This window comes from Patella vulgata, chromosome 4 (genome assembly GCF_932274485.2).
Source record: "Patella vulgata chromosome 4, xgPatVulg1.2, whole genome shotgun sequence".
Classification (NCBI taxonomy): Eukaryota; Metazoa; Mollusca; class Gastropoda; family Patellidae; genus Patella; species Patella vulgata.
This window is the reverse complement of record NC_065882.2, coordinates 15630074-15650867: the sequence shown is the minus strand read 5'-3', so window position 1 is coordinate 15650867 and position 20794 is coordinate 15630074. Positions and strand designations below refer to the sequence as shown.

Genomic DNA, 20794 nt, shown 5'->3' with positions numbered 1-20794 from the left:
GGGAGTCTGACACCTCATGAACCCGGAACGGTGTTGTAGTCTGCTTTAGACTTCATTACCGGAATTCCCCTAATTATAACAATTTCTCTGTCTTCTTTTTTCGCCATTTACGTGCCAATTTTTGTTGACTGTGTGATCTAGAATAGATCAAAGTTTAGCGAATATTCACGATTTTGAGACGACTGGACCAGGAAGTAAGCATACATAATGTAAGACGTTCACTGAATACGATTTCAAAAACATCAGTGTTGAAAAGAAACGAAATTGCATTTAACGTCCTACATTTCTGCAATGACCGTTCAATGAAGACGGACATATATCTTACTCGTGTTCTCCATCGAATTACATCTGCTAAGTGTTCATGTACGGGTGGATCCCAGGTTTTTGTCCCATCTGAAGACTAGACGTTGGTCCATGCCATACCCTTCTGACAATGATAAACCATTCTCAAGTATTTCTCGATCAGAAACAGGATCGAACCCGGGACCTCCTAGTTATAGTGAGCCAGCGCCTTACGCACTGAATCAGAAGGCTTTGATCGGAACAAAGATGAAAAGCCTCATCGTCCTGCACTACCGAAAAGGGGAAACCATGCTGAAACCGGACAACGGTAGGTCTTATTTATTGGGCCATCGTGCCTCACACTTATGCCGGTGTACCTTTGTTCTGTTGTAGTGTCTGTCTACAGAGGGCGACGGAATTGGAATAAACGTCACTTAACACAAACTATAACATTTTGGAACTAACATATGGTATATCTTTATTTCAAACATTCGCTTGGGTACAGGTATCTTCAACATTGGGAGGAAATGGGGGAAACCACCATACAGCAATAGCAAAGAAGCGTGGGATCGCAACCACGTCATTTTAAGTGTTGAAATCTAAAATTAAGATGGCTGTAGAATATGTAAAATTAAGATGGCCGTGGAATATGTAAACTTAAGATGGCAGTAGAATATGTAAAATTAAGATGGTGGTAATATGTAAAATTAAGATGGCGTTAGTATGTAAAATTAAGATGGCGGTAGAATATGTAAAATTATGATAGCGGTAGAATATGTAAAATTATGTTGGCGGTAGAGTATGTAAAATTATGATGGCGGTAGAATATGTAAAATTAAGATGGCGGCGGAATATGAAAAAATAAGACGGTGGTAGTATGTAAAATTAAGATGGCGATGTAATAGCTTAATTATTTCTCTTGCAATGTCTACCCAGAGTCATCAACGCCAAAAACTATATCATATTGAGACCAACATATTATATCTTTGTTTCAGTCTTTTGTTTGGGCAAACTGGAAAAACCCAAGAAAACCCACGAACTTAGGCATGTGACCATATACAGACACCGCAATCAAGCGTGGGATTGACACCACGACACTCTAATCGACCAGCACCCATAGAAGCGTTGAAATATAGACCTATGTAAAATTAAGATGGCGATAGACTGGATATTGTATGTAATGAGAACACGTCACGATATTATATATAACCAGTTTAATTAACTGTGTAATTTAATGTGAGAGAAACACATACATAAAACATCATTTCTACAACTCATCCACTGATCAACAAATCAAACAGTTTCGTTTTTAACAGATCAAGCAATGAAACCGGTTCTGTTTAAATAAATCCAAATGGCTAAAAGAATAAAATGGAGTTCCAACTACCAAGGCTTTTTGTAGGGTTGTTTTGTCTCACCCGAGCGACTAGAATGTTTGTGCCTGCACAACTGGCAAGGGGAAGCCAGACTAAAAAAATCCCGAGGAACGTTCTCTGCCAAAACCGGAAGTGACTGAAGCCGATCGCTGCTAGAATCGAAGTTTGTGGGGCAATCTGAGTATCGTCTCCAGGTCTTTATTATCCTGGTCGATGCAGGGAAGTAGGATGTTAAACATCATTTAATTTTGCGTATCATTTTATTTGATAATTGAAGTTGAAGTGATATTTGCATTGTAACATAAGCCAGTAGGCTATAAAATGACATACGGAGTCTGTTTCAAACAAGCAGAAACCACTGATGAAGTTGGCTGCACAATTTGACGGGAACCAGATCACACATGGACGTCTGATAAATTGTGCAATTTAATCGAGAAAAGCACGGGATCGATAATTGAAAGACTAGGTTATGCGAGAAGTGAATACTGTTGTTGCTATTGAATATATATTACGCATTCGACAAGGTATCCGCCAGTCGTTAATATGGAGAATAGATTATGGAGGCCCGAGGTTATCGTCGAAAATCTATCTGCGGTGTTTGAAATTTCTCGACTGGCGTCTGCTTTATCTTTCTATAGAACACTTGATACTTTTTGAGAAATGGAAGAAGTCATTAATTAAATTAACGACCACGTCAACTCTTAACGTGACCAACTTGATGCCACCTGATAACACTTATCCATTATAAAAATGTATAATATCCAAGCCTTTTAAAAGATCGACTGATTCTTATATCCTTTATAGACAAAATCATTTAGTTAAAATCTGCCTCACATTTGTCAATCCTAGCCAACCACGTCCGTCTATAGACTTGAAGTGGATAACTTGATACCACCCGATAACACTTCTCAGTTATAAAAACGCATAATATCTGACAGATTGCGGTCCAATCCTTTAAAAGGACAGCCGGATCTATCTCTAAAATATATCTAAAATGTTATTAATCTATAAACCAACCAACCCCAGTCTTGGCGAGTAGAACTTGATGCTACCTGATAAATCTTCTGAGTTATAAAAGCGAATAATATCTAACAGATTACCCTTTCATAGCCAAAATCTTTTATTTAAAATTTGCCTTAAATCTGACAATTCTAATCGACCACATCTACTATTGGTGTCGACAACTGGATACCAACTAGTAACACTTTCCAGTGATAACAACGCATAATATCTAACAGATTCCGATCCAACCCGTTGAAAAGTTCGCCCGATCTTTACCCTTTCATAACCAAAATCATGTATCTAAAATCTAAATCTGTTATTAATTTATAAAATCAATCAAATCCAGTCTTGGAGAGTAGAACTTGATACCACCTGATAAACCTTTTCAGTTATAAAAATATCTAACAGATCGCCTAAATCATTACCCTTTTATAGCCAAAATCATTTATCTAATATGATAATATCATGTCTTAAATCTGACAATCGTATCCAGTGACTGGAGTTTTGATGGATGAAATAAAATAGCAACTGACATCATGTAACATTTGATAGATGGATCTAAAGCTCGTTTGTAACTTTCGGTTATCGTTGAGATCACGGGTACAAACAAATCGAATCAATGGGATTTCTTTTAAATAAAATCGAGATTGAACGTTTTACACCTATATGGCTAGTGAAGATGTTCATACGCCATGCAGTGTGCTATGGTGGGAAGCTTTGAATATATACAAAAAATGAGACACCTTGTTTACGATATCAACCTCGGTGGAAGCGGGCGTTAACCAACAACATGCAGCAATCGTAGTTAGGAGAGGGTTTTTACATAGGCTAACATGCGGTTCATTTTTTTTAACGATTCACTTGCGTGTACTGCTCTTTAATTAGCAGTGGGAGGAAACCGGGGGACCTGGGGAAAACCACAGGCTGTACATGCGACCCTACTCCTCACCACGTACAAGTGAGGAATCGAAACCATGCGACTTAATTCAATGACAGGCCATATGATCTAAAACGCGCGCGTATGTCAAGGGAATCTATAGGATGGAGCGTTATTTTCGAAATTGAAACCCTTTGGCGACAGACGTTTCAGTGACGTTGCTCCTATTTTGTGGAATGATTTACATCTAGAAAATCTGAGACTAATTATTATTATTCGCCACAAAATGAATTAGGGTGTAACATAACACTTTGCTGCAACAACCAGGAATATGAAGACGGTTCACACCATAATCAACGGCTGACAATAGACAGAATATATTCGTGATGTGCAGAGATAAAGCGAAATAATTAGAATTCCCGGACAATAAAGACTGACTACGATGAATATTGTAAGAGTTAGGTGTCTAGGATTAATAAAATCAGTCTCTACAAGCCACAGAATATACCGAATACAGCGGTTAGAGTCATATCTCGAACTATACGTCGGTACGTTATCTTGTACAACATTCAGAATTATATCATGAACCAAAATACAGAGAACAACAGTCAGAATCATATCATGAACCAAAATACAGAGTACAACAGTCAGAATCACATCATGAACCAAAATACAGAATATAGCGGCCAGAATCATATTAAGAACCAAAATACAGAATACAACAGTCAGAATCATATCATGAATCAAAATACAAAATATAGTGGCCAGAATCATATCAAAAACCAAAATACAGAATACAACAGACAGAATCATATCATGGGCCAAAATACAGACTACAGCAGCCAGAATCATATCATGAACCTAATTACAAAATACATCAGCCACAATCATATGGAACAATATTGTGTATAAATATATATATGTTCACTTTAATATGGTTGCCATTTCGCCAGAAATAAACTGTAATTTGTATTCCATATAATTGTGTCATGCATCATACAGAATACAACAGCTATAATCATATCTCGAACTAAATACCGAATATAGCGACCATAATCAAATCATGAACCAAAATACAGAATACAACAGTCAGAATCATATCATGGGCCACAATACAGCAGCCAGAATCATATGGAACAATATTGTGTATAAAAATATCTAACAATACTTTAATATGACTGTCATTTTGCCCTAAATAAACTTCTAAGTAATTTGTATTCCATATATATAATTGTGTCATCCATTATACCGAATACAGCAGCTATAATCTTAATAATCTCGAACGAAATGCCAAGATGTTATGTTGTACACGTGTTTTACATCATTGTGACTGATTGTTCAAGGCACGCCTTACGTGCTTTGTGTGTATTATTATCTGTCTCTCTGTTCTTCTGGGAATAGGGTGTAACATCCTACTTTTCTGCATTGACTATACTAATGCCGAATATTTGATCTTCGAGTGTTATTTGCTCGTCTTTTCTGTAATGGAACTGTACAGCTCACATTACACCTGCCCTACAGTTTTTGTATTGGTTCGAAACTCCCACTGGCATTAACTAAATGGTCCTGGGCCCCACATACCAGTATCCGAGAAATCTTGCACCCAGCTATTTATCTGAACTAAACCACATTGACCAAATCGGACCCCGAATACACTTGTCGTTCCACAGTCGAAATTGAAACATCTTCGTGACAAAAGTTTCAGCATAGTTGCTTCTAAATTTTTTAATCATTTACCTCTGAAAATTCGATACTGTGAAAAGATGACTACTTTCAAATCACAGCTGAAGAATCACTTATTTCGGGAATGCTACGAGCATTGCTGTTTGTACTCACTTTCACTTTGACGTTCTACAAATGTAGATTGTTATATTGCTATGATATTGGGTTTAACGTACTATATTTCTGCACCACCCAGGATAATCAAGACGGATGTCCATCATGTAATGTGTTATGGGGAAATTTTGCCAGGACAGGGGCTTTTCAGAATACTCTTCGTCTACACCAACCTGCCAAGGGATCGTGTACATACATGACCTTTGTCATGCTCCATGACAAATCCCGAGGATGGTTCTCAGCCAATAGCCAAGACCTCCTGGTTATTAAGCCAGGAACACTAACTGAGCCACCGTGACTCTAGTAGCAAAGCAGGAGAAATAATAAAAGAAACAAATTTATTCGAGAATCAGGTCTGCTCATAATTAGGCTGCCGTCATTTACAGATATACGTTAGACGTGTCGTGTATTTACCAGACAAATTGATGAAGTAATGTAATAGACAGGGTGTCTTTGACAGTTTAATAACATGGTCGGTAGAGAATTGACCTTTTTTTATGGAAAATGAATGGATTAGGGTTTATTGTCTCGTCAAAAAATATGAGATTAACATGTTACTTATTATTTCAAAGGCTATGTGGGAAAGGCTATGTTAGGTTCTAACCTTGTAGGGGTTTTCCAGTTCCCCCGATTTCCGCCCACTGCTAAAGAGAGAGAGAGAAATGGAGTTTAACGTCCACTCGCCACAAACTAGGTCATTTTGGGACTAACATATGGTTTAATTTTATTTCAATAATTCGCTTGCGCATAGGGGTCTTTAGCAGTGGGAGGAAACCGGGGGACCCAGAGAAAAACCCACGAGGTTGGACAGGCGACCCTACTCCTTGTCACGTACAACCGGGGATTCGAAACCACGCCAGTCCACTGCTAAAAACACGACGCTTAAGTAAATTATTGAAATAAAAGGCTCTATCTCTTTCTCTCCCATATAAACTGGGTCTATATTCCATTTCAAAATAAACTCAATAATATCACATGTACTTTAGTACTTCACCTCTATTTTCTGCCATTCGATAAACCGGCTCTTTGTATTGTATTCAGCCGTAGACAAACAAAAATCGAATCCCATCTAATGAGCAATCTGAGGGTATATATGTCTACTGAATAACTGTACCTAGTAACACTGAATTACGAATAGAATAAATATCGGCCCAGAGTCCGAATATCAATATATATTTCTATATTTGTATCTACAAATATAGATATTTACACACCCACCCCCTCCTCGCCCAACAGCAGTACAAAAAAACCAGACTTAGGTAGAAATGAGAAGAGGTTTATTAATCTTCTTAATGTTTCGGGTTAAAAGACCCTTTCTCAAACCTACTGCTGTTGGGCGGGAATTTTTAAATATCTGTAAATCCGCCAGCATCGTTCGACAGCAGATGCATAGATCTATCGGCCTGTGCCCAGCCAATGCTATTCTTTTTAAGGGGTGTTGCCGTCCCTCCTTTTGTTTCATATCTACAAATATATTTGTGTGTGTGTGTATCATTGACACTTGATTTATAAATTTATTCAGCGTACATTAATAGAATTTTAGCGATATGGTGTGGGGCATTTGAGTTAGAGTTGTACTTAGTGAAGTGACGTGGTTTTGATCCCAAGACATGTGATTAAGACAAGCGGGGTTGGATGGCCGAATGGTTAGCATGTGCGTACTGTATCACAAGGCCTGTCATTGAGTCAACTGGCGTGGTTTCGAATCTCCGGTTGTACGTGACAAGGAGTAGGATCGCCTGTCCAGCCTCGTGGGTTTTCTTCGGATCCTCCGGTTACCTCCCACTGCTAAGGACCCCTACGCGCAAGCGAATTATTGAAATAAAATTAAACCATATGTTAGTCCCGAAATGACCTAGTTTGTGTCGAGTGGACGTTAAACCCCATTTTAAAAAAAAGATTAAGACAAAGAACCATATATCGCCTGCATAATCTGGTGGGTTGTTCCCGGGTTCAACGGATTTTCCGACGTTATGGCGGAGAAACTTGCGTATGGACTGAAACTGCTAAGCTACAACATACATAGTATGCGTAGGTCTAAAGTATTCGATCGTGCATTTTTAGGACAATAAATAATTAATCCACTCTAAAATGTGTTAAGACTGATCATTTAACAGCTCCAAAAGATTCAATTCATGTAGGGGATCGGACTCAAAAATTGTAACTGGTATAAGCCTTGATGGTGATCACTTGTATATGCCCTAGCCTTGCTCCGTTCGTTTGAACTGGTATGGGGGTGGGAGTGTGGCGAATGGTTAACGCGCGCGGGCGTTGCATCATAAGGTTTGTCATTGAGTCAAATGGCGTGATTTTGATTCCTCTCTTGTACGTGACAAGGAGTAGGATCGCCTGTCCAACCCCGTGAGTTTCCTCCCACTGCTGAAGACCCATACACGCAAATGAATTAATGAAATACAAAAAAATGAACCATGTGTTAGTCCCGAAGTGACCATGAGTTTGTGTCGGGTGTAGGTTAAACCCCCTCCCGTCTCATTAACCGGTATGGACACCTACTACACGTTGGCTGAGGTGGGTGCCAGAGCCGGAGTAATGAGCTGGGGGAACATTTTGTTCCTCCAGAATTGGCTACCTGATTTCTATATTAGTGATACAGGAAAGGCTCCATATCGTCTGGATGGGAATCGTGTACTCCTTGACGTACACTTAAGATAAGACCTTGAAGGTTGGTTTTTAATGAAGAGTAGGTGGAAACGGTACTTCCTCGGCAAAAATCCCCTTATAGTACTGCCGAAGTGCTGTTTTCTGGGGATTGTAGCTTATTCCAACACTAACGACAACAATTCAAAATAAATAATTAAAATTGTACTTTTAATAAACGAGTGTCCAGAACTGGCTAACGGTCACAATAACGAGATAGGTATCGCTAGGGCGAGCCGGACACCAGACTAAAGTTACAGAAGAATATAGAACATATATACAAGTTTAGGATTAAAATAATTATATAATAATATTTGCACATAAGAAACGGATGTTTAAATACAGAAGATGATATCGACAAATCAAGAACGCGTGTTTACTATTATTAGGTAATACATATTGTTACATTAAGTATAAACCCAAACATTTAAAAAACTTGAAAGATTAGTGAGATGTCAATTCGGACATTGGTCAGTTGCTATTTTGACTAAAATTAAATAGTAATAAAATATATACAAAGATTACATGGTCTCCATTAGCCAAGTGAGTGCATGAAATAATGACGTTTAACGTCATTTCATTTCATTAATTGGCTTTATGTAGTCAGTTTTATACGCCCATTAAATATTCTGTTTTAAAATTTTTACAACCAGAATAAATGCAAATCCTGCTTAATGTTATAGATGTACGTTCAATAAGAGCTGCGTGGTAAGATATACAGCTCACGTGTCCGTAAACCTTGCTTTGTAAATTATGTACATGCCTAATTGAATATGTGAATACACACGGCGTTATCAAGATCGTTAATCTACAGTATACATCCTGTGAACAATATAATTAATGTTAAATATTTACTAGACTGTAACTGATGGTATAGTTATAGCCTACATTTGGTGAACAATACAATATGGGTTGTATCTGATGTTACAGCCATGTGTTAATTATATATTACATCTGATGATATAACAACAGTACACGTGCCGCGAATAATAATAACGATACAGCTAAACATGTGATGGCCGATATATTGTGTCGGGTGGTATATAGCTATATACACGTGGGTTATTGTATTTTTTGTCATAGACATGTGTTGAATATGTATTATATATATCTGATGGTATAGCTATTGCATGTGTTAAATGTTATAACTTAAGGTTTAGCTATATATGTGATGAGTAATACAAATGAAATGAAATGGGGTTTAACGTCCTACCGTGATGAGTAATACAACTTGTGTTAAACATGCATTATATCTGATGTCACAGCCATGTTGTAAATATGTATTGTATTTGATGGTATTGCTATACATGTGATGAACAATACAACTAATGTTAAATATGGATGAATGACAACAGATCGATAACATCATATTTGTATCCGATGTGAACACATTCGCCCGTAGGCGTAGAAAGAGAATCATATGACATAAACAGAATATATCAGAATATATCAGAATAGAATCAACTTATATTACGTAAACTTCTGAACCGAAAACTAGAACTATTCAGATATTCTGTGCTCTTGATAAACAGTCGTAAGAACTAAATACAACGGTACTGTGGGTCGATTTTATTGCACCGATCTTAATACAAAAGGCACAATAAAAGTGGCGACCGTCTCTTTCAAAAAGAGCAGTATCGATATTTCCAGATTTACAGAGAGAGAGAGAGAGAGAGAGGGGGGGGGGGCAGAAACGGGGTTTAACGTCCAGTAGACACAATCCAAGTCATTTCGGGACTCAAAGACGCTTTAGCAGTGGGGAGGGGGATCACGGAGGATCCGGAAAAAACGCACGAGGTTGGGCAGACTTGATCCAACTCAATGGCAGACCCGATGATCTAAAACGCACTAACGATCACTCGAATGTCTACACCCCTTGAACAACAATCCAATTAAGCAAGTCTTGTTTTCGGCAATGGATATATTTTTTTTATATGAAAAACGGCAGAAATCAGACTTCTAGGAGTAGATTTTCAGATAAATATTTAAATCGCAAGGAACTAATTTTAATTAGATCTTGCATATTTACCAAAATATCTATTTGATGGGACAGACTTCGGTAGTTGGAATTCGATTATTGCATTTCATCATTCCAATAAAAAGACAGACAGCGGCTTAAAACAAACAGCGAGTAATTAGTGAATCGATCAATAAAACCATTAACAAATAGGGGTAATACACAGTCTACCTGTATGAAATGTCATATTGACTATAAGTAATAAACCACGCAATACAGGTAACTGTCTACCTGTATAAGGGAAGCCGTGGTGGATCAGTCCATTGAGATTTTCCGTAGTGCCAGACAGAGGTTCCGGCAAGGGACAACGTAGTTAGGATGGTACGAAAACCCGAGATCGTGTGCACACATTGACATGAACGTAAAAGATACCTTGACAGTTGGAATTCGATATAAGAGTAAGCCCTGGGCGCCGCTGTCCGGGCAAAATGTCCCTGATACACACTGTATGGCGTATGTCTGGCTTTATTAACCCAGTCGGCTCAAACAGGAAGACGTTAAACCCCATTTAATTTCATTTCATTTATACACGTGCAACTTATTATTATAAAGCTTCATGAACTATAAGTATAGCGACGGGGTGGTGGCCTATATATCCCTTTTAGAACACCTGTTACCACTTCCCTTATGAGACGTAAACATAACATATGAAATATTACTATAAACTTTATAAGTATAGCGATCTGATTGTTGTTCAGATTGGGGTTCTGTGTGAAATACATATGTTTTTTTAGAACACCTATTGCCATTCCCCCTATCAGAGGTAAACATAACTCATAAAATATTATTGCTCTGTTGACTATAAAGTAACCTATTGCTTTCAGAACACCACTTCCCTTATCATAAGTAAACAAAATAGTTTTATTCATTTACCTAGATCATTTCCAGTCTAACTTCTAAGTGTTGCAGGAAGTCTATGCATGTCACGTGCACAGCCAACCTTTTGCCATCTTTATTCAAACGTTGTGGATATGTAAAATGTCCACTGGCGTGTTTGACATTGTGGCATTTACATCATGACACGTGCTGTCGCTATGTCAAATTAATTATAAACAAAGGGACAGGGCAATATCGATCAAAATACCTTTATATTTTATATTCCATGTTATTTGTCGATCTATCCATACCTGTTTTTCTTTAATTACAAAATCTATATCTGAGTAATATTTTGTAAGATCAAGCCGGTGTAATAATTCGATATTAAAAATTCAACACTGAAATGAACCCGGAGATAGGATAATTATCACCCATATAGATATCGAATATAAATACATACATAATATCAATGGTTAAATAAATGCTAATATATCGGCTAATGGTATCCCAGTTTGGGTCGGCCACATCTATAATATTATATTTTCTATGTACTCATTTCTTACATCAAACAATAAAAATTCTAACATCTCGGCTAATCGTATCTAGTTTTCATAGGCCATATTCTAATAAAGTATAATATCTGTTTTATGTACACATAGGAACGTATTTGTTATTCCACACAAATAAATGCTAATATATTGGCTTATAGTATACCAGTTTTGATCGGCCACAATCGAATAACGTATAATATTTTTATGTGCACAAATACATGCTAATAATATCAGCATATAGTATACCAGTTTGATCGGCTACACCGAATAAAGTATAATATATATTCTATGTACGCATTTCTTATTTCAAACAAATAAATGCAATATATCGGCTTATAGTATACCAGTTTGGATCGGTCAGAATCGAATAAAGTATAATATATATTTATCTGTACGCATTTCTTATTTCAAACAAAACAATGCTAATATATCGGCTAATACTATGTCAGTTTTGATAGGCCACAATCGAATAAAGTATCATATATGTTTTATGTACAAATAGGCACGCATTTGTTATTTCAAACAAATAAATGGCTAATTTATCGGCTTATAGTATACCAGTTTTGATTGGCCACAATCGAATAAAGTATAATGTATTGTTTATCTACAATGTACAATAATATGTCGGTTATAGCAGTTATTGGTATCCTAGTTTTTATCCGACATATCGAATACGGAAAATATATATGTATGTACATAAGTATACTCATTTGCTATTTCAAGAAAAAATACAACCCACAAAATGAATGTATAATAAGTAAAACTGTGTGTCATTATACAGAAATAAATATATCATATCGACATATCAGTTGCTTGTATAGCGGCTAATATCGAATAATGAAATATATATGTGTGTGCTTATTTTTCATTTCAAGAAAAAATCCATAATTTATGTGTAATATGTTGGAGGAAGCCCTTGTAGATGACTGTATATTTGTTTGTATATTTGTGTGCTTATTTTTCATTTCAAGAAAAAAATCCATAATTTATGTGTAATATGTTGAAGGAATCCCTTGTAGATGACTTCATAGCTGAGGATTTCTCTTTACAGCATGGAGGCTGGCATTGTTAACGCTCCGTCGCCGCCTTTTTATAATAACACCATGTCCAAAAAATCTACCATTTGCAAGCTGAATTTCCAACAACAAGAACAGTTGATTGACTTAGTGGAAGAGAACCTGTACTTGTTCGACAGAACGTAAACATCCGCATGCGCACACTTCACGCGAGAAAAGACGCCAGCGAAAAGGTCGCACATCGCTTACATGGAGAACGTCCCATTATATTTGCCTTAGGCCGACTCTTTCGCCCGCGGAAACGCGTACATGGAAAGCTAGCCTTACGGCTAATTAATGATATGTATATTTGTGTACTCATTTCCTATAACAATAAATATCCAAAATGTACATGTAATAAGTAAAACGTTATATTATTATAAATACACGAATACATACATCTTATCGACAGTCAAGTAAATACTAACATATCGTTTGATATTCAAACAGCAAACCATTTCCCAGTTTTATTCGGTAATATCCCATTAGCAATATATTTCAAAACAAAAAGAATTCAAACCAAGCTTCGCCAAGTTGCGGTCATACACGGATGATTCCGGTAACAAACGAACCGTCCACGGAACGATATGGGGCTATACAAACTGTATAAGGCGGGGTATTATGTGAAATAAGTAAAACCGTATACCATAACCAAGGTGGGGTATTTAGTTTCTAGCTGTACCAATCTGTGTCTGTGCATATTGTTCCGTACAAACTGTGTACATGTACTAATTGTTCCGTCCAACGTGTCTATACTAGTTGTTCCGTCAAAGTATTGTGAACTAATTGTTCCGTCAAAGCTGTGTATCTACTAATTGTTCCGTAAAACCTGTGTATGTATTACTTGATGCATTCAAATTGTGTAATAGTACTAATTGTTCCGTCAAAACTGTGCGCCTGTACTAATTGTTCCGTCTAGAGTGTGTATCTGTACTAATTGTTCCGTCTAGGATGTATGTACTAATTGTTCCATCCAAGCTGTGTATCTGTACTAATTGTTCCACCCTTGCTGTTATCTGTACTAATTGTTCCGACAAAGTTTGTATTTGTACTAATCTTTACTTATTGTGTGCATGTATTAATTGTTCCATCCAAATTGAACGTGTGTACTAACTGTTCCGTCCAAGGTGCGTATCTGTACCAGTTGTTCCACCCAAGCAGTGTGTATGAACTAATTGTTCCACACAGACCGTGTGTCTGCCTATTGTTCAGTCCCCCCAAATGTGCATGTACTAATCTTTACATCCAAATTGTGTGGTTGTACTAAGTGTCGTCAAAATTGTTCCACCGAGTGTGTGCCTGTGAACCCGTAACAATTGTTTTGATCAAACTAAATATATATATACTTGCCCCAATTGTAATGCATGTGCTTTGGTGTACAGTTGTTCTGTTTTGATTATTTTGTCATGATTAACCATTAACCAAGGGGTTGTTGTCATTGTAAATAAGAACGAATATGCGAATATATTTACATCACAACTGCCACTTTAATTGGAGTTAGATTTGGGGATAATTTTAGATTTTTCAAAATTTAAATAAGATAAGATCAAAGAGGCTCACCTGTTCGGTAATAATCAATAACAGAATTGAAAACAGCTGGATGTCGATCAAAAAAATACTCCTCAGTTTTACATCCGGATTCCAGGTGATTTTCAGCCAATCTAGCGAGTCGAGTATTAGGTGCATTACGGAGGGTCGACACATGCGTTTCATGTCTTACCCCTCCAACATTCAAAAGTAACCTCGCACAACCCCCAGCCAGTTTTCTCCCCTCTCGTCTTGGGGTATTCCCCACCTCGTCCTGGAGCAGTATACCATGTTTGTCTGCCTTTGTTTCCCGAATAATTTCGCTCATGATAAACTTATTATCGGGAAATATCATTGCACGTGTTGTCCGGGTTCACTCAGTCCCTTCATCGCAGCAACAACAAGCCCCTTAAATCTCATGATGTCGAACGTTTTAACCAGACCATACTCCTCTACGATTCATGAAGCCTGATCACAATTCACCTCTTGTATCATGGGAGACGATGTAAATATTTCCATGGCGTCAGAAAAAAATCCTACACAAATTCCTCCTCTTGTATCAATTTAAATAACATAAAATCGTTCTCCCGTTTCCAAGTTATCCTGATAGTCTTGGACAGGTTGAATAATGTAAACAAAGTGATTAAATGCCGTGATACAGTTATATGTGTGACGGGTCGGCGTGCTCTCTGGTACCGCTAGAACATTCTATTGACTAGCGCTGGAGAAGACATGCGGCAGGTAGCCGTGAAGTATTATATAATACGGAATACAATCCACGCAACACAGATTCAACAACATGTTCGATCGTTTTATTCTCCCGATTCCATTCCGTAGCTTTCTTACTGTTGTCGTCAGGACTAATTTTCCAAACCCCTTTCCGCCATGTCGGTGTCGGTGAAGATATTACCATAGTAACGGAACCATTTTAAAAATAACGATATAAAGTAGTTGGCACGCGAGCAAGTGAACGAGACACCGTGTAGTTTCCCGATAAGGGAATTCCTGAGTTATAATTTCTATTAGCATATTAAATGGCTCTGTGTGGATCTGGCGGTGTCTATTGGAATGCCACATGGGAATTAATTTCAATAGAACTAGAAAGATAGCATTAGTGTAAGGAATGAGTAAAGGATAGTGTAATATTGTTATATGTGCTGATCATTAGTTTACGTAATCCATTATTGTGCTTGTATCATGTTTATGGCTTTCTGATGAGCTAAGATTTATTATTAATCGAATAACCATGATGTGGGTACACATATATCTATACATGCTGAATCATGTCATATCGGAAATTGTTTTTTACACATAATTTGGTTCCATACAATTTCTTAGATTTTTTTTATTTGATTGTTTTTGAAATGACCAATCGAAGCAAATTTATGGCAATTTTTTAAGGTTTAATCACGGCATTTCGGAAATTGTTTTTAGCAAGGCTTAATCATGTTATTTTGGAATTCCGTGACCTGCGCGCATTATGTTTCCACTCGGCAGTATTTTGGGGGTGGTATGTTAGGGTTAATATAATAAAACAATTAACTGAAATGAAATGGGGTTTAACGTCCCATACTGTTCTGCTCCGACTGGGCTAATGAAGATGGGCATACGCCATACAATTTGCTATGGAGGAAATTTCGCCTGAGCAGCGGCGCCACAGCCTACTCATATATTATATCAAATTCTAACTGCCAGGGGACCTGTTACGTGCACGACTATACGGTGTCCATTTCCAGACCCTCTGTCCTGCACCACTGACGGGTGGGTAGGGGGCCACACTACAAAATCCTCATGAACTGTGTCGGCCAACACCGGAATCGCACCCGGGATCTCCAGTTTAGCGAGCCAAAGTCTTACTCCATTGGCTACAAATTTGTTAACATACACTATGCCTATTGCAGGTCTTTCTTTTGGCTTGAAATGTTATCTAAACTATTCATTAGACATTTATTAACAAAGCAAGACCATCATCGACTCTCGATGTCATCGGATATTCGAGATTTTAACTAGATTAAAACGGTTGGCCATTTAAAAATTTAATTTAAAAATGGGAAAGCGAGGCCGAGTCCCGATTATACCAGTGCCCTTGTTACCACAGTGCACACATCTTCCCAAAACTACAAACAATGATAACTTGGCTGAGAATGAAGTAATTTGAATGAAATTTTCAATATTTTCTTTTTTATCATCTATTTTTGAATTATTATAGCAAGAATGACCAACTCTTTATTAAACTCTTAACTAATGTATCTTTAAGGCAATTATTTGCTATTTTGACAAAAGGGAAAATATTATCATTTGTGATTTTGTTAGTACACATATTATGTTTACACAGTCCATGCATTGAATGCCGGTCAGAAAGACATTTTGTCAGCCTCCCTAAAAGAGTTGTTCACAGCTGACATGACGTCATCATTACTAGGAAAATGATGACCGGCTAGTTCCATTTTAATTTTTAGAAATAGGTCTCATCCATGGTTACAAGTCTGGTCCCAAAAATTATCAGGATCTGTTTCAAAACGGCGCAGATTGTCACAGGGCGTTGGGGATCTAACACGTTTCTGATCCGCTGTCAAGAGTTTTGGCACCCATCTTGCAGAAACTGTTGTTATTCTTAACTCGTTGGCCATAATTTGCTCAACTCCCTCACGAGAGATGCCCATAACACTGGCATTATGTCGAGTGTTCAAACGTCGATCAGCCATCACAATGTCATTCCCCGGATAGTGTTTTTTGAATGGTTATTGTTGATGGTCGTCAAGGCTCCATCCGCCAGGTTTAAATTCCGCAGCCCACCTCTTTACTGTGGAAAAGGAAGGGGTATCATTCCCTAAAGTGGAGACCATGTCGGCATGTATCTGCATTAGGGTTAGTTCTTTCAGTTGCTAGTTTTGTCTATTTCTGGTAATTTCAATGGGCAGGTTCACAAGATGATCTGGTACGAAGACAGTAATAACACTACAGTTGCAGTTCTTATGTCCATGGTTCATTCAATAATTGTACTCGTTGGTAGCAAAAGTTTGTTTCAACACAAGTGTTCTATACTTTTCAGAATTACAATTTTTCACCGAACCCTCCTATATATAAGTTTATCAAGCTGCAGTTTGCTATTTCACTAAATACATTTCTCAGAAATGAAATGTAATTAGATAATTATCCATGCCATTTCTTGGCTCTAACATTTTTTGAATATTCCTATGATCTTAAAATGATTAATCTGAAGGAGTCCAACATGTCATAATCTTCTGAATAAAATATTGAAGAGGGTTGAACGTTTAGATCTGTTACTAGGTCTGGTGAAAGGAATCTTATGGGAGTGACTCCATTCTTGTAGGCGATCACCTTAATTTTATCTGTTTACATCCTGACCTTCCCCATCAAAACCATGAATAATTACCAACACCTTACAGATAATGGGATAATCCAAGCACCTCGATTCTAGACCCAAAAGTCAAGAATAATTGAAATGCAAAAGGCAGGGAAAGCGGTAAAGTGTGAATTGCTAGAAATAGGGAAACTACGGGGGAAGCAATTAATGGTCTCTCCATATGAATCAGCCAATATAAGCGGAATCAGACCACCAATTACTTTCCCTTTTGTAATTCCTCATCCCCCTTTCTCTCTCTCACATACACATACAATTTTTTTTCTCTCTTCCCACATATACATGTGTATGTTGCTCTGTCTGTGGTGGAGGGCGTTCAATCCGACGAACACTTCGGAAATGTTAGAGATGCGTAAAGAAACGAGAATTAACATTAAAGTCAAAGGGAGAATATTCGATGTTGTCAATAATTCAAAGTTGACACGAGTAAAAATATTTCATCAGCGTCGATGGTGACTTAGCTCTTGGTCATTACCACGTGTCATGTCGATTTATGTCCTTTAGGGCAATCGAAGATCCAAAACCACCGTTCCAATCAGCTGTATGCCTTTGCGTGCATTAATGCCCTTATTAACATATTTAATGAAGTCTAGAATGCCCTTCTAAGCATGCATTACTATAGTCTAGAATGCCCTTCTAAACGTACATTACTGAAGTCTAGAATGCCCTTCTAAACATATATACATTACTATAGTCTACAGTTTACTGTATGTTTATATAGCCCTTATACACATATATATATTACTAGAGTCTAGAAAGCCCTTCTAAACATACATTTCTATAGTATACAATGCGCTTATAAACATACATTGCTAAAGTCTAGAATGTCCTTATAAACATACATTACTAAAATCTAGATTCCCTTATAAACATACAATACAAAATCTAGAATGGCCTGAAAAACATAACATTATTATGACGTCTAGAATTCTCGCATAGACATACATTTAGAAGTCTAGAATGCTCGTATAATAACAATGCATTATAGAGTCTAGAATTCCCTTATAAACATACATTATGATGTCTAGAATTCTCGTTTAATAACAAAAAATTATAAAATCTAAAATTCTCGTATAATAACTAAATATAAAATCTAGAATTCTCTTATAAACATACATTATAAAGTCTAAATTTCTCTTATAAAAACAAAACATTATAAAGTCTAAAGTGTCTCGTAACCACTCAAGTCTAGCATACCATACAATTCAACAAGATCAAAGGAAATTGCCGCCCAGTCAACTATGGAATTGGATTTAAACATTTATAAAGCTTCTCCGTGTGAATGATGCGTGAATCGATCAATTCTAGGAATATTCAAAAACTTCTTTCGGGCGATCATGTTCACATTGATAACCAATTATTGTAGTGCAGTTACCGTGGGTAAGTCAATCTGTAAGTGGCTTTGGTCCTGAGATTATCCTCTACCCAGTAGCCGAGAGCTTCTGAATTCCAAATCAAAACACATGAGAAGTAAAGGTTCAGTTGTCGCTGTAGCTATTGTATATGCATATGGAAGCATTTCAAGTTTTAATTAGTTCGTAATCTTTAGTTCTTGATTGTAAATGCTTAATGCTAACTTTTTTGTTCAATAAAATCGACATAATATGTACACCAACTGCAATGCAAAATTTAATGTCATTTTACAGCGACGGTTAATATTTGCGTTACCATGATGGGGACTTATATTTTATATACAGAAGCACTTTAAACGACTTGAATTATAATTGTTCTTCTCGCCTCCAGAACCCGAAAGCCTGACTCGAAACAAATCTACTTTTACACCAAAATCAGGAAAAGGTGTACAATTAGATAAATTCATAACAACTATAAGCAACTCATAAAATCCAACCAAAACCCACCATTAAAAATCTAAATATAGGTAAATTGAAAGCTCTCAATAATCCGAAAAATAATCAAAGCATAATTATCAAACGAGCAGATAAAGGAGGAGCTATATAGTCGTTATGGATAAGTCATTCTATCAAGAAAATATAATCAAAATGATCCAGAACACGGAATATTATGCGCCATCAACCATCAAATTTAAGAAAACAACAACGTCATATGCCATTGAAATAGGTCATAGTGAAAGTCAGAACATTTGTGTCTGGCTAAGCCGGAATGATGTTAAAGGAGGAACAAGAATATATTGTGAACTTCGATCCAAGCATTGCATACATTTATGGATTGTCGAAAGTACACATTAGTAAGCTAATTCAAGATTCTGTAAGACTAACTAATCATGAAGTTGTAAATATGAAATGTCCAGGTGACTTAACGTTCCGGCCAATAGTAGGCGTCCCAAATAATAGTACCCAAAGACTTAGCAACTTCATTGATATCATACTGAAACCACTATGTTCTAAAATCAAAAGTTTTCTCCGCGATGATATATATTTCCTACATCGTTTACCTAAGCAGGTAGAACCTGGTAGTACATGGATTAGCTTTGATGTAGCGAATCTCTATAATAACATCAGTAAAGATCTGGAATTAAAAGTTATCAAATACTGAATGGTCAAATTGAAACTGATGTATATAACAGACAGACACAGAGGTGTATCTCAATTTTAATTCATGCCATCCTTCTCATACCAAACGGATATTCCGTAAAATTTAGCTAGACGCGTGTGTACCATTATATAGTTTCACAATCAGATATCAAACAAATACGCCTTAATGAACTTAAAGGTTTTCTAAAAAAAAAACAAAAAGAAACACTAGCCGAGAAAACTAGTAGATGATGCCATTCGAAAAGCTTTAGGTTTAGATCAGAGCAAATTAAAATGTCTAACAACGATATGTAAAAAAAGGGGTCACGAGGAGAGAGAGAGATAAATGGGGTTTAACGTCCACTCGACACAAACCAGGTCATTTCGGGACTAACATATGGTTTAATTTTTTTTCAATAATTCGCTTGCGCGTAGGGGTCTTTAGCAGTGGGAGGAAACCGGGGGACCCGGAGAAAACCCACGAAGTTGGACAGGCAACCCTACTCCTTGTCACGTACAACCGGGGATTCGAAACCACGCCAGTCGACTCAATGACAGATTTTATGATACAGCGCGCGCACGCTAGCCATTCAGCCATCCACCCCATGGTCACGAGGAGGTTGCTTTAGTAACTACTTAAAACCCATCACAAGAAGATGGTAAATCTATAATCAATAATAATAATAATAATAATAATGTATATTTATAAAGCGCATATATCCATCCATAAATGCATGCTAAATCTCCATATTTTTAAAAATAGCCCGATTATGGAAGATATATTAAATAAGACAAAAATAATAAATACTTTAAAGCAACCTCAAAGCCTCATGGGCGTGGATTTAGTGGGGACGGGGGGGGGCGTCCCCCCCCCCTCAGAATCGGAAGGGGGGGACGAATACGTCTCTGCCCCCCCCCCC

General features: G+C 37.1%; 1 protein-coding gene across 1 annotated transcript in view; it reads right to left on the bottom strand.

The window, feature by feature from the left end:
- LOC126818680 (potassium voltage-gated channel protein Shaw-like) overlaps nucleotides 1–14440 on the bottom strand; it is a 75366-nt gene extending 60926 nt beyond the window's left edge. Inside the window, exon 1 of the mRNA XM_050546228.2 lies at nucleotides 14031–14440. Coding sequence (XP_050402185.1) covers nucleotides 14031–14352 — 322 coding nt within the window. The 5' untranslated portion in view covers nucleotides 14353–14440. The remainder of the gene's footprint in view (nucleotides 1–14030) is intronic.
- Between the last annotated feature and the right edge of the window lie 6354 nt (nucleotides 14441–20794).